Source organism: Chiloscyllium punctatum, chromosome 5 (genome assembly GCF_047496795.1).
Source record: "Chiloscyllium punctatum isolate Juve2018m chromosome 5, sChiPun1.3, whole genome shotgun sequence".
NCBI classification, from domain to species: domain Eukaryota; kingdom Metazoa; phylum Chordata; class Chondrichthyes; order Orectolobiformes; family Hemiscylliidae; genus Chiloscyllium; species Chiloscyllium punctatum.
The window spans coordinates 2,041,664-2,057,366 of record NC_092743.1 but is presented as its reverse complement, the minus strand read 5'-3'; the positions used below and the strand labels follow the sequence as shown (position 1 = coordinate 2,057,366).

General features: G+C 44.8%; 1 protein-coding gene across 2 annotated transcripts in view; it reads left to right on the top strand.

Annotated features, from left to right (window-relative positions):
- agap3 (ArfGAP with GTPase domain, ankyrin repeat and PH domain 3) overlaps nt 1–15,703 on the top strand; it is a 655,804-nt gene that overhangs the window by 601,154 nt on the left and 38,947 nt on the right. For both annotated transcript variants that reach the window (XM_072569614.1, XM_072569615.1), the window contains exon 12: nt 11,992–12,146. In XM_072569614.1, the coding sequence (XP_072425715.1) occupies nt 11,992–12,146 (155 nt within the window). The remainder of the gene's footprint in view (nt 1–11,991; nt 12,147–15,703) is intronic.

The following is a 15,703-nucleotide window of genomic DNA, read 5'->3' as shown; positions in this document are numbered from 1 at the left end:
GGGCGTAGCTGGGTCCCATGCGGGTGCCCGTGGTGACCCCTTTGGTTTGAAGGAAGTGAGAGGATTGGAAGGAGAAATTGTTAAGAGTGAGGACCAGTTCTGGCAGGCGGATTAGGGTATTGGTGGAAGGGTACTGGTTGGGACGGCATGAGAAGAAGAAACAGAGGGCTTGGGGGCCTTCGTTGTGGCGGATCGATGTGTACAGAGATTATGCATATGGGTAGAAGGCATCAAAGGTGGTAGGACCAGATAATGGAGTAGCAGTGTCTGCAGTCACCCTCAACTACAGAAACTGGCTCATCCAGAAACACTCATACACAGTGGCTGCTGAAATAACAGCACAGAGGCTGATACCTGTCACCGAGTTACCCATTATTCATTAGTGCACAGTACACTGGCTGTGGCCAGCCATCTCAGGGTCAGTCCTCAACTGAGGAGATCCTAATATCCTAGTTATATTGGTCAGCCAAGGCATTTCTGATTAACCCAGGCTGACCATCCCAATCAAGAACCTCATATTCAATGACGTCTACCTGGTTCCAATCACGACAACTGCACTGCGTGTGCAATAGATAAGGAGGACTTGGGATGGTGGGGTGAAGATGGAGGAGGGAGCTTCTTTCTCACTGCCCCCAGTCCCTGTCCTCATGGTGTCATGTGAAGTATCCCAACACACTTCTGACGTGCACCTTGTAGATGGTGGATAGGCTTTGGGAAATGACGAAGTGAGTTATTGCCAAAAGCAGGTCAATGTCTTGGAGCATTGTGGCAAGTAACTCACTGCCTTACCTCTCGAAGCCTATGTCTTACCAATTCTCCTCCAACATCACCTTCCAAACAAGTGAACTCTTGCTCCTAGGGAATGAAGGGTAGCAGTTACATGGGAATACCATCCTCTGCAAATGGATTACATTCCAGGGAGCCCCTATCCCAACAGCACTTTGGTTGTCACTGTAGCAGTTCCAGAAAGGCAGCTTACTTCCATCTTCTCCAGGGCGATTAGAGATGGGCAGTAAAGGCAGGCCTCACCAGCAATGCTTGTATCATATGAATGTATTTTTAAAAAACTCATTGATTTGAGGAGTTAGGGGACCTCCTGTTCTACCCATGGACTGGACTCGAAACATCTGCCTACCTACCCGGTCAGTGATTCTTTGGCTGTGATTTCAAAGTTAAATGTTTTAGTGTCCCAATCTTTGAATGGGGATTGAGCCCATAACTAATCTAATCCTCTTGTGTAATATAGAATACTTCCAGAGCTGTCTACCTTTGGACAAAGCCTTATTCCAATGCCCTGTCTCTTTATTTGCGTGGTTGTTAAGTATTGCACTTTGAGGAAGAGTTCTCCCTGATCTTATCACATGACTGATTTTGGGAGCTTGCTGTGTACAAATTGGCTGCTATACTTTTGACAACACAATGATGGCTGTACTTCAGAATGTAATTCATTGGCTGTCAAGTCCTTTAGGGTATCATGATGGGAAATGGATAAATGCAAATCTTTTCTTTGTTGGCCAGTACCTCAACTTGGTGTTGGATTAAACCTGCTCGCAGAGCATGATTTGCAAAGATGCACAGCACGCAAAGCTGCAGGTGTAGAGTAATAGCCCAAATTGTGCTGACGTCAGTCCCAGTGCAACACAAACAGAGTCTGATGCTAATAAGAAGTGCAGAAATGTAATGACAAAAGCTTCCTGCTGTGTTGTTATGTATTGGCAAGTTCCGGAAACCAATTGAGTTCTCGGACTGGTTTATCTAGCGTGAGATGAGAGATTTCCATCCTCTTAGCACGTCCATTAGGAACAATGGAGCTGGTGATGTCCCTTTCTTTCTCATTATTATCAGGTATTCTAATGAGCACTCTGATTATTGAACTCTGCAATAGTGACTGGTTTAGGAAAATAAATGAGTTCCACTGACTGCTGGACTAAAAAATTGCAACCATTTCAATATCAGCACCAAATCCAGCTGTTCTTAAAGAGACTGTACAGCTATTTAGTTTATTCTCTTCCTTTAAGGTGCTTCTTTAAAGCAACTTCTTTGGTGACCTGTCCTCAGTTGTTGTTAGATGGCAAAGTGAGTGGCTTCACTGATTACCACGAGGTTGGTGAGAAAATTTCCCGACAATTTGCAGTGGTCTTAGTGAAGCATCAGTCAGTAAATATAAGCAAAAAATGCTGGAAAAACTACACGAGTCAGCCAACATCAAACAGGGATAACTAATGTTTCATGTTTAATGTCCCTGACTTTTCTTCAGATTGACTGGATACAGCTTGTCCAGAACTATATCACTTACTCAAGCTTGTCACAATTCTTAAATTACCAGCCTGTCACACCTCTAACCCTGTTATTTGACCATGACACTGTAAGTTCATCATCCTCAAGTCCTTGTCCAACTCTCTTTTAAATTTGTTGATGGGCTCAGTTTCCAGATCCCAGAAACTTTCCAAGTGGCAAGATTTCTCTTCAGCTGCCCTTTCAATCTTTCTCCATTGATTTGAAAACTATAACTTCTAGTTAAAAGCAAATTACTGCGAATGCTGGAATCTGAAACCAAAAAAGAAAATGCTGGAAAATCTCAGCAGGTCTGGCAGCATCTGTAAGGAGAGAAAAGAGCTAACGTTTTGAGTCTAACTGACCATTTATCAAAGCCCACAGCCTTGACAAAGGATCAGTTAGACTTGAAATGTCAGCTCTTTTCTCTCCTTACAGATGCTGCCAGACCTGCTGAGATTTTCCAGCATTTTTTCTTTTGGTATTTCTTCTAGTTACTGAGCCCATCATCAGTAGGAAATGTTTCCTGCTCTATCAAAACCAGATGCCTTCTTTTCAAAGAAACATAAAACAGGGAGCTCAAGGACATGATTTTGCAGCATTTACACCCAGGGTCCAGTGCTGAACAGCTCACCTCTCTGAGAGCTGACATGGTCTGGGAGAAGCTGGTGAGTGTACAGCTGGCTGTGACTGGAAACCTTGAGTCATGTTGTGGAGCTCAGTGGCTGGAGTGCCATTGCTTACCTGCACCTCCGGAGGTCCTCCCTCATCCCGGATAAGCAGGAGATAGCTCTGTCCATCAACTACAATCTCCTTCTTAAAACGGCCACCACGAGGGGACTCCACAGTATATTCACAACACACACAACATATAAGCACTATTTAAAGATTTAAGAAGTTGTTCTGTGTTCATTTTTGGAACAGTAAGTGCACATTAGATTACTTGTCCACCAGGTTTTCCTAGTCAGAGGCAATTCTCTAACTGCTTCGATGAGTGCAGCCCCAACAACCACACCCACAACCATCCACTCCCTCCACCCCCGATGCTCAGTAGCAGCAGTGTATACTATCTACATGATACACTCCAGAAATTCACCAAAGATCCTCAAACAGCACCTTCCAAACCCACAAACACTTCCATCTAGAAGAACAAGTGCAGCAGATACATGGAAACACTATCCCCTGCAAGTTCCAATCCAAACTACACTCCATCCTGACTTGGAAATACATCGCCGTTCCTTCCATGTCACTGGATCAAAATCCTGGAATTCCCTCCCTAAGGGCATTGTGGGTCCACCTATAGCACATGGACTGCAGCGGTTCAAGAGGCATCTCACTACTACCTTCTCAAGGGACAACTAGGGACAGGCAATAAATGCTGGACCATGAAGCAACACCCACATCCTATGAATGAGCTGGTATCCTCAACATTCCCTGCTGTTTTTGTACCTACCTGCCATCTAAGACAAGGCCTTATCCCATCCGAATCTCTAGGAAATTCCCACCCCCAGGAGATCTCATCTCTCTCTTTCTCTCCCCATGATTACCCTCATTCTGGAAAGCAGGTCAGGCAGCATCCGAGAGGTAGGAGAATCGACATTTTGGGAAAAAGCCCTTCAGGATTCCTGATGAAGGGCTTTTGCCCGAAACGTCGATTTTCCTGTTTCTTGGATGCTGCTTGACCTGTTGTGCTTTTCCAGCATCACACTCTCGACTCTAATCTCCAGCATCTGCAGTGCTCACTTTCACCTCATTCTGGAAAGACCTACTGCACAAAAATAAAAACAGAAGACCGACTTCACCACTAGATTCCTGAAGTTCCCCCGGCTTCAGGATCACCCACACCCTTTCAGGATCCCAATTTGTCTAAGGGTTTTCAATCCATTCCAGGATCCCTGGGATTACCCATGAAGATTCTTTCTCTCAATATTCAAAATAATCTCAGACCCAGGAACGACCACTCCCTTTCTGGAGCCCTGGGATATTCCAGGCACTGAATGAGGGGTCGATGGAGTTATCAGTTTGAGTTGCTGAGCTGTGTGTTGCTACAGATAATTTTTTTGCTGTTTGTCTTGTGTGGAGACAATTGGCCAACAGCTTACACAGCTCAGGGAATGAGGCATTATGCTAATGAGCATTGTATTTGCATAACCCTAATTAGGTAATTACTAATCCGTTTGCTATGAGATCAAGTATGTGTGGAGATGTGTATTGTTCTCATTCGCTATTCACTGGCTGCCTTCACTAATCAGACTCAGGGACCCAGTTCCTTCTATCAGTGAACAGTCATTTTTTAGGAGGGGTTAGGGATTTGAAAGCAGAGTGAGTGGTCCAGTGAGGTATGCATTCTTACTGTGCTTGAAACTGACCTTTTAATTCAAGGTCCCCAGACTGAGTGAAACAACCTTTTACTGTCTCTGTTCCACCTCCTTCCTGGTGTCCTGCTGATAGGTTCACATCTACATTTGCACAAACACATACCTCCTCTGCAATTTGTCCAACTCAACTTGATTTTGATTTATTGGTGTAAGCTTTATTGTCATGTGTACTCAAATACAGAATACAAGAGTACAGTGAAAAGTAGTGTCACCACACATAGCACCATATTAGGTACGAAGGTACCTCGGTACAAAACTTAGGTACAAATCGTCACAAAGAGAAACAAAGTTAAAAATAAAGCTTTTTCGTTGTTCTCAGTATAAGTAGAAAAATAAAGAGGTAAAGTTAAAAGTTAACATTACAGTCCTTCCTGGTATTAAATGGAATAAAGGAAAAAGTTCATCAGTTTTTCTTAACTTAGGCAAATTAGACATAATGCCACACCCATTCTGTGAATGAGTGAAAAGAAATGTTGAAGAACAACAATCCTACTTTAAGTAATGGTTGGATGATGTGCAAGAGCTTAGGAGTTTGGAGATTCAGATTTATTACAAACAATTTCATGAATAATTGGAGACTGCCAAGGGGTCATAGAGTTTATGAGTGGACATGTGACGGTGGATCTATATAAGATGTCAGTAAATCACAGTTGGAGAGTGTGCTCCAGTTTTGGGTTTCACGCTGTTGGAAGGAAATTGATACATTCAAGGTGGAGCAGGAGAGGTTGACGAGGATCATGCCTAGTATGAGCGAATACAGCTGGAAAGAAAACCACAAAATGTTGGAGCAGAGCAGGTGATGACAGGGTGATTTGTTGGAGATGTTAAAAGTTATGAAGAATGGATTAGAGTCACTAATGTCCTGGAGGGAACAAAATTTGCCATCCTTAGCCAGTTTGGCCTACATGTGACTCTAGACTCACAGCAAAGGGGTTGATGCTTAACTGCCTTTTGGGGAATTAGGAATAGGTGGTAAATGCTGGAGATGTCCACATCCCACAAATAAATAAAAAACAGACTGTTACCAGTGAGATAGGAACTTGAGGATTTGGAGAGAAGTTTAAACATCAGAGATTCAGGACCAAGAGCAGGAGATTCTTTTCCCAGACAATTGTGAAGCTGTGGAATTCTCTCCCAAGGCAATGACTGAACAGAGATCATGTCAACATTGACCAACAGGTGTCATCAGAGGGTAAAGACATTTGGATGTAAGGCAGGTACATAGGATGATATGCAAGCAACATAAGGTTGGACATGAGTAAAGATGCTAGTTCTTGCTCCTGACCACTAACTAGCTGCTAAATTGTTCGTTTGTATATAGAATGGTTACAGGATAAATCATCGAATCCCTACAGTACAGGAAGAAGCCATTCGACCCATCAGGTCTATTCCAACCCACCAAAAAGCATCCCATCCCCTCCCTATTCTCTTAAGCCCGCATAGGGCTTTTACCACCTAGTCTGCATTACATAGAACAATTTATTTTTAGCATGACCAATCCACCCAACCTGTTCATATTGGACTGTGGGGGGGAACCAGAGCACCCGGTGAAAACCCATGCAGAAACAGAGAGAATATGCCAACTGCACACAAGCAGCTGCCTGAGTCTGGAATCAAACTTGGGTCCCTGGTGCTGAGGGCAGCAGTGCTAACCACTAAGCCATTGGAGCACCCACAGATGTGTCCATTTGGCCTGTTGTATCTGTGTTGGCCTTTTGAAGGAGTAATTCCCTTTTAAATTTTTCAGTTGACCCTGAACCCACTGTGCTGAGTCTACTTTTGTTTGTCATTGATATAAATGATTTAGATGAGAATTTAGAAGGCATGGTTAGTAAGTTTGAGGTTCACACCCAATTTGATGGTATACCGGACAGTGAAAAAGTGTCAGATTGCAAAGAGATCTCAATTGGGTCAATGGGCTGAGGAGTGGCAAATGGAGTTTAGAATATAGAACATTACTGCACAGTACAGGCCCTTCGGCCCTCGATGTTGCAACGACCTGTGGAACCAATCTGAAGCCTATCTATCCAACACTGTTCCATTTTCATCCAACTGTCTATCCAATGACTGTTTAAATGCCTTTAAAGTTGGTGAGTGCACTACTGTTGCAGGAAGTGTGTTCCACACCCCATCACCCCTCAGTTTAAAGCTATGTTCCTCGTGCTAGCCGTCACCATCCGAGGAAAAAGGCTCTCACTGTCCACCCTATCTAATCCCCTGATCATCTTATATATCTCAATTAAGTCACCTCTTCTCTCTAACGAAAACAGCTTCAAGTCCCTCAGCCTTTCCTCATAAGACCACCCCACCCTAATACCAGTAAATTTCCTCTGAACCCTTTCCAAAACTTTAATTTGGCTAAATGCAAGATATTGCATTTTGGTAAAACACACCAGGGCAGCACTTATACAATTAATGGTAGGACTCCAGGCAGTGTTGTACAGTAGGAGAAAGTGAGGACTGCAGATGCTGGAGATCAGAGCTGAAAAATGTGTTGCTGGAAAAGCACAGCAGGTCAGGCAGCATCCAAGGAGCAGGAGAATCGACGTTTCAGGTATTCCTGAAGAAGGGCTTATGCCCGAAACGTCAATTCTCCTGCTCCTTAGATGCTGCCTGACCTGCTGCGCTTTTCCAGCAACACATTTTTCAGTGTTGTACAGTAGAGAGACCGAGAGGTTCAGGTACATAATTCTTTGAAATTTCCATCACAGGGAAATGGAGTGGTTAAAAAGGTATTTAGCACACCTGCCTTCATTGCTCAGACTTTTGAGTTTGGGGGTTGGACATCAAGTTGTGGTTGTACAGGATGTTGGTGAGGTCCCTTCTGGAGTACTCTATGCAGTTCTGGTCACTCTGCTATAGGATGGACATTATTAAATTGAAGAGTGTTCAGAAAAGATTTATCAGGATGTTGCTGGGAATGGCGGATTTGAGTTCTAAAAGTAAGCTGGATAGGCTGGGGCATTCTTTTCTTGAGTGTAGGAGGTTGAGGGATGACCTTATGGACCATAAAGTCAAAGTACAAAGGGATCTGGGAGTGTTAGTCCAGGATTCTCCAAAAGTTGACTCGCAGGTTGAGTCTGTTGTTAAGAAAGCAAATGTAATGTTGTCATTTATCTCAAGAGGGTTGGAATGTAAAAGCAGTGATGTGCTACTGAGACCTTATAAAGCTCTAGTTTGGCCCCACCGAGAATTCTGTGTCCAATTCAAACCTCAGGAAGGACATACTGGCACTGGAACATATCCAGGGAGATTCACATGTATGATCCCTGGAATGGTAGGCTTAACATACGATGAACGGCTGAGATTCCTGGGATTATATTCATTAGCATGAAGAAGGTTGAGGGGAGATCTAATAGAAACTTACAAGATAATGCATGGCTTGGAAAGGGTGGACGCTGGGAATTTGTTTCCATTAGGGCACAGCCTTACAATTAAAGGGTGTCAATTTAGAACAGAAATGAGGAGACATTTCTTCAGCCAGGGAGTGATGGCTTGTAGAATTCATTGCCACGGAGCGCAGCGGAGGCCAGAAAGTTGAATGTCTTCAAGGCATTTGTCGACTTTTTGCCCAGTTACTTAATCTATTAATACCTCTCTAGAACCTGTTTATATTCCTCTTAAAACTTGCCTTTCCACTTATTTTAATGTCAGCTGCAAATTTGGCTACAGTACAATCACTTCCTTCCCCTGAGTTGGTAATATATATTGCAAACAGTTGTGATCCCAGCACTGATTCCTGCGGAATCCCAGTGGTAATGGGTTGCCATTATCATAGGCCCTTATGACTTGATGTTTTGTGAGGTACCTTGTCAAACACCTTCAGAAAGTTCAAATACTACACATCTACTGGTTCCCCTCTATTCTCTCTGGTTGAGACTTCCTTGAAAAACTCTAATAAAACTCCTACGTCATATCAGGAGAAGTAAACTATAGTGAAATTTATCTTTTTTTTAGATTAGATTACTTACAGTGTGGAAACAGGCCCTTCAGCCCAACAAGTCCACACTGCCCCGCCGAAGCGTAACCCACCCATATCCCTACATCTACCCCTTACCTAACACTACGGGCAATTTAGCATGACCAATTCACCTGACCTGCACATCTTTGGACTGTGGGAGAAAACCCACGCAGACACGGGGAGAATGTGCAAACTCCACACAGTCAGTCGCCTGAGGCGGGAATTGAACCCGGGTCTCTGGCGCTGTGAGGCAGCAGTGCTAATCACTTTAATATTAGAAATATCCTTCACTTGTTAATGCTTGAATTATATTGGTTTTAATTGGTTTGTTACAGGAAAAGATATATAAAGTGAAATCATTGACTTTGAGAGGATTGTTTTCTGCTCAAACTGCTTTCAGTCTCAATGGAATTGTAACAAAAATAAATCTGAGCATTTCAGAGGGATGGGACAGTGAGTATGCACACCATCACAAACAGTCCCACAATGTGAAGAGGGGAAATAGTCACAGTGCGAATGGAAACTGAACACTTCCTATTCTGTAGGCTGAGCATGTGGTTGAGAAGAAGAAAGAAGATTAGAAGATTCCAACTGTTTGATCTGTGACTAAATGCATGGAAAATTTCAAGTACAAAACTGACAAGGCTAGACCCAGATGGGCCGGGGTTTGGGTTGAATTAGAGATTGGTTAGGATCCTGTCTTGGATAAAATGTGAAGTAAAATGTCTTCACCGAAACACCTCCAAGACATTGACTAACTTGTTAGAATGAATACATAATCGCTGAAGTGGAGTAAAGCTTCTTCTATGCTGTCCCCCAACAAACACTCCCAGGACAGAGACATCAGTAGATTAGATATAGAGTAAAGCTAACTCTACATTGTCCCCACCAAACACTCCCAGGACAGAGACATCAGTAGATTAGATATAGAGTAAAGCTAACTCTACATTGTCCCCATCAAACACTCCCAGGACAGGGACAGCACAGGGGTGGATACAGAGTAAAGCTAACTCTACACTGAACCCCCATTAAACATTCCCAGGACAGGGACAGCACGGGGTTAGGTACAGAGTAAAGCTAACTCTACACTGTCCCCTATCAAACACTCCCAGGACAGGGACAGCATGGGGTTAGGTACAGAGTAAAGCTAACTCTACACTGTCCCCTATCAAACACTCCCAGGACAGGGACAGCATGGGGTTAGGTACAGAGTAAAGCTAACTCTACACTGTCCCCTATCAAACACTCCCAGGACAGGGACAGCATGGGGTTAGGTACAGAGTAAAGCTAACTCTACACTGTCCCCCCATCAAACACTCCCAGGACAGGGACAGCATGGGGTTAGATACAGAGTAAAGCTAACTCTACACTGTCCCCTATCAAACACTCCCAGGACAGGGACAGCATGGGGTTAGGTACAGAGTAAAGCTAACTCTACACTGTCCCCCTATCAAACACTCCCAGGACAGGGACAGCATGGGGTTAGGTACAGAGTAAAGCTCCCTCTACACTGTCCCCCATCAAACACTCCCAGGACAGGGACAGCATGGGGTTAGGTACAGAGTAAAGCTAACTCTACACTGTCCCCTATCAAACACTCCCAGGACAGGGACAGCATGGGGTTAGGTACAGAGTAAAGCCAACTCTACACTGTCCCCATCAAACACTCCCAGGACAGGGACAGCACGGGGTTAGATACAGAGTAAAGCTAACTCTACACTGTCCCCTATCAAACACTCCCAGGACAGGGACAGCATGGGGTTAGGTACAGAGTAAAGCTAACTCTACACTGTCCCCATCAAACACTCCCAGGACAGGGACAGCACGGGGTTAGATACAGAGTAAAGCTAACTCTACACTGTCCCCCCATCAAACACTCCCAGGACAGGGACAGCACGGGGTTAGATACAGAGTAAAGCTAACTCTACACTGTCCCCTATCAAACACTCCCAGGACAGGGACAGCACGGGGTTAGATACAGAGTAAAGCTAACTCTACACTGTCCCCTATCAAACACTCCCAGGACAGGGACAGCATGGGGTTAGGTACAGAGTAAAGCTAACTCTACACTGTCCCCCCATCAAACACTCCCAGGACAGGGACAGCACGGGGTTAGATACAGAGTAAAGCTAACTCTACACTGTCCCCTATCAAACACTCCCAGGACAGGGACAGCATGGGGTTAGGTACAGAGTAAAGCTAACTCTACACTGTCCCCTATCAAACACTCACAGGACTTAATGGTAAGGTCCTAGGGAGTGTTGCTGAACAAAGAGACCTTGGAGTGCAGGTTCATAGCTCCTTGTAAGTGGAGTTGCAGTTAGATAGGGTAGTGAAGAAGGTGTTTGGTATGCTTTCCTTTATTGGTCAGAGTATTGAGTACAAAAGTTGGGAGGTCATGTTGCGGCTGTACAAGGACATTGGTTAGGCCACTGTTGGAATATTGCGTGCAATTCTGGTCTCCTTCCTATCGGAAAGATGTTGTGAAACTTGAAAGAGTTCAGAAAAGATTTACAAGGATGTTGCCAGGATTGGAGGATCTGAGCTATAGGGAGAGGCTGAACAGGCTGGGGCTGTTTTCCCTGGAGCATCGCAGGCTGAGGGGTGACCTTAGAGGTTTACAAAATTATGAGGGGCATGGATAGGGTAAATAGACAAAGTCTTTTCCCGGAGTCGGGGAGTCCAGAATTAGAGGGCATAGGGTGAGAGGGGAAAGATATAAAAGAGACCTAAGGGGCAACATTTTCACGCAGAGGGTGGTACGTGGATGGAATGAGCTGCCAGAGGATGTGGTGGAGGCTGGTACAATTGCAACATTTAAGAGGCATTTGGATGGGTATATGAATAGGAAGGGTTTGGAGGGATATGGGCCAGGTGCTGGCAGGTGGGACTAGATAGGGTTAGGATATCTGGTCGGCATGGACTGGTTGGACCGAAGGGTCTGTTTCCATGCTGTACATCTCTCTAACTCTATGACAGGGACAGCACGGGGTTAGATACAGAGTAAAGCTAACTCCACACTGTCCCCCATCAAACGCTCCCAGGACAGGGACAGCATGGAGTTAGATAGATGTTTGCTGGGGTGGTAACTAGAAGTGGAGTATAATTGAATTGCTGTGAGTGGGTGTTGCATGTGGGTGGGGTTCAATGCATCTGGGTAGTGTGTGTTGATGAAGTGTTGCTTTCTAAGGCTGGGGGATGTGAGTGGGTATGAGGTTCTGGGTGGGTGTAGGGTTTGGGGTTTTGGATGTCCTGGTGAGTGCTGCTATGTGTTAATGAGGAATGAGTGGGTTTTTTGGGGGGAGGTGAGTATTCAATGCTGTGAATTCTGCTGTGTCGTTAATTCTGTTCCTGACTGTCTCACTCTCTGTTTTACAGATGGTGAGGAATCTTATGAGTTTGTGATTGTGTCGTTGACTGGGCAAACGTGGCATTTTGAAGCCTCGAACTCTGAGGAGAGGGAATCATGGGTGCTGGCAGTTGAGAGTCAGATCTTTGCCAGTCTACAGTCATGTGAAAGCAGCAAAAACAAGGTATCACCTTTCTGTTTCATCTCTCCACCATTGGGTGCTGGGACTTAAGGTAGCTCAGAAAGTGTCCTCAAACACTCAGTCTGAGTAAGTACAGTAAACACCATCCCTGTTTTCAGATTTGTAAACTGGTTGCTATTCTGAATAATCTCAGAATTCTAGCCAGCCTGACTGAGTGGCTCATATTACAGTGTAAATGTCACAGTATAAGCATCACATCCTCTCCAGCATTGAAGCTTACCCGGTTAGTGCTCACTGTTCTGCAATGAGATTCCTAGTTGGTGACAACTCTCTCTTTCTGATATCTAACAATACTGAGCGCGTGGAGCAAATTGTATTCTGAGCTCTGGCAGCTGCTGCCTCCTGTCTGTCAGACAGCAGCCTGGGCCTGGCCCAGGTACAGTGTGTTAGCAGGTAGTATTATTACAGGTGACAGGCCACTGATGTACAGAGGTCTGTGACAGGCAGCGATAAAGAATTTAATTAGAATATTCCTTTAAATATGCAGCTATGGATGATGTGAAAAGAAAGAACAAGTGGCTGGAGCCAGCACTGCCTGTGCTCAAATGCCAGCAACAAAGAGTAAATACCAAGGACAGTAGGAGCAAGAAGAAGGATCGATTTTACCCAAAAAGGAGAACAGATGATGGAATACATTAGCTGCGAAGAACAGTGTAGTCCAGAGGAGACAACTCCTGAAGAGGGAAGGCATTGAATGGGATGGAGGGAGTCTGGAATAAGGGATTGTGGGGAGAGGGTGTAGTGAGGGATATGGGGAGAGGGTGGAGTGAGGGATGTGGGGAGAAGGTGGAGTGAGGGATGTGGGGAGAAGGTGGAGTGAGGGATGTGGGGATAGGGTGTAGTGAGGGATGTGGGGAGAGGGTGGAGTGAGGGATGTGGGGAGAGGGTGGAGTGAGGGATGTGGGGAGAGGGTGGAGTGAGGGATGTGGGGAGAGGGTGAAGTGAGGGATGTGAGGAGAGAGTGGAGTGAGGGATGTGAGGAGAGAGTAGAGTGAAGGATGTGGGGAGAGGGTGGAGTGAGGGATATGGGGAGAGGGTGAAGTGAGGGATGTGGAGAGAGGGTGGAGTTAAGGATGTGGAGTGAAGTATGTAGGATATTGGCCTTTAGCCTCCACTAGGGAAACTAATGTGGTTAAAGACCAATCAGTAGCATCGAAGATATGAAAGGAAGTAACTACAAAGATAGTGGAAACATTGGAAATAATCATTAATCATCCTTAGATTCCGGAAACATCCCAGAGGATTGGAAAACTGCCAATTTAGCACCGTTATTTAAAAAAGAAAGGAAACAAAAAACAGAGAACGAAGAAAATTACAGATTAGGCACAGGCCCTTCAGCCCTCCAAGCCTGCGCTGATCCAGATCCTCTATCTAAACCCATCGCCTATTTTCTGAGGATCTGTATCCCTCTGCTCCCTGCCCATTCATGTGTCTGTCGATATAGATCTTAAATGAGACTATCATACCCACCCCTAACACCTCCGCTGGAAACACGCTCCAGGCACCCACCACCCTCTGCATAAAGAACTTTCTACACATATCTCCCTTTAACCTTTCCCCACTCATCTTGAACTTGTGACCCCTAGTAATTAAGTTCCCCACTCTGGGGAAAAAGCTTCTTGCTATCCACATTGTCTACACCTCTCATGGTTTTGTAGACCTCAATCAGGTCCCCCCTCAACCTCTGTCTTTTCAATGAAAATAATCCTAATCTACTCAACCTCTCTCATAGCTAACACCCTCCATACCAGGCAACATCAGATTCCCTATGAAGGGCTTTTGCCCGAAACGTTGATTTTCCTGCTCCTCGGATGCTGCCTGACCTGCTGAGCTTTTCCAGCACCATTCTAATCTTAACTGTAATCTCCAGCATCTGCAGTACCCACTTCCACCGAACATCCTGGTGAACCTCCTCTGCACCCTCTTCAAATCATCCACATCCTTTTGATAATGAGGCGACCAGAACTATATGCAATATTCTAAATGCGGCCAAACCAAAGTTTTATACAACTGTAACATGACCTGCCCACTCTTGTACTCAACACCCCGTCCGATGAAGGGCAGCATGCTGTATGCCTTCTTGAACACTCTACTGACCTGTGTTGCCACTTTCAGGATACAATGGACCTGAACACCCAGATCACTGTGTACATAAATTTTCCCCAGGACTTTTCCATTTACCATATATTTCGCTCTTAAATTGGATCTTCCAAAATGCATCACCTCGCATTTGCCTGGATTGAACTCCATCTGCCATTTCGTCAACACTCCAATCTATCTATCTTCTGCTGCATTCTCTGACAGTCCCCTTCACTATCTGCTACTCCACCAATCTTAGTGTCATCTGCAAACTTGCTAATCAGATCGCCTACACCTTCTTCCAAATCATTTATGTCTATCACAAACAACAGTGGCCCCAGTGCAGATGCCTGTGGAACACCACTGGTCACAGGTCTCCATTTTGAGAAACGCACTTCCACGACTACTCTCTGTCTGTTGCTGCCAAGCCAGTTCTCTATCCATCTAGCTCATACATCCTGGACCCCATGCGACCTCACCTTCTCCAACAGCCTACCATGGGGAACCTTATCAAATGCCTTACTGATGTCCATGTATATGACATCTATAGCTCTTCCCTCATCAATCAACTTTGTGACTTCCTCAAAGAATTTTATTAAATTGGTCAGACATGACCTTCCCTGCTCAAAACTATGTTGCGTTTCACTGATAAGCCCATTTTCTTCCAAATGGGGATAAATCCTATCCCTCAGTATCTTCTCCAGCAGCTTCCCTACCACTGATGTCAGTCTCGCCGGTCTATAATTACCTGGATCATCCCTGCTACCCTTCTTAAACAAGGGGACAACATTAGCAATTCTCCAGTCCTCCGGGTCCTCACCCATGTTCAAGGATACTGCAAAGATATCTGTTAAGGCCCCAGCTATTTCCTCTCTCCTCAGTAACCTGGGATAGATCCCATCCAGACCTGGGGACTTGTCCACCTTAATGCCTTTTAGAATGCCCAACACTTTCTCCCTCCTTCTGCTGACTTGATGTAGAGTAATCAAACATCATTCCTAACCTCAACATCCATCATGTCCCTCTTCTCAGTGAATACCAATGCAAAGTACTCACTAAGAATCGAACCCTTTCTCTCTGGCTCCATGTATAACTTTCCTTCTTTGTCCTTGAGTGGGCCAACCCTTTCTCTAGTTACCCTCTTGCTCCTTATATATGAATAAAAGGCTTTGGGATTTTCCTTACCCCTGTTTGCTGAAGATATTTCATGACCCCTTTTATCCCTCTTAATTCCTCGATTCAGATTGGTCCTACTTTCCCGATATTCTTCCAAAGCTTTGTCTGTTTTCTGTCACCTAGACCTTATGTATACTTCCTTTTTCCTCTTAGCTAGTCTCACAATTTCACCTGTCATCCAGGGTTCCCTAATCTTGCCATTTCTATCCCTCATTTTCACAAGGACATGTCTGCCCTGCATTCTAATCAATCTCTCTTTAAAAGCCTCCTACATATTAAATGTG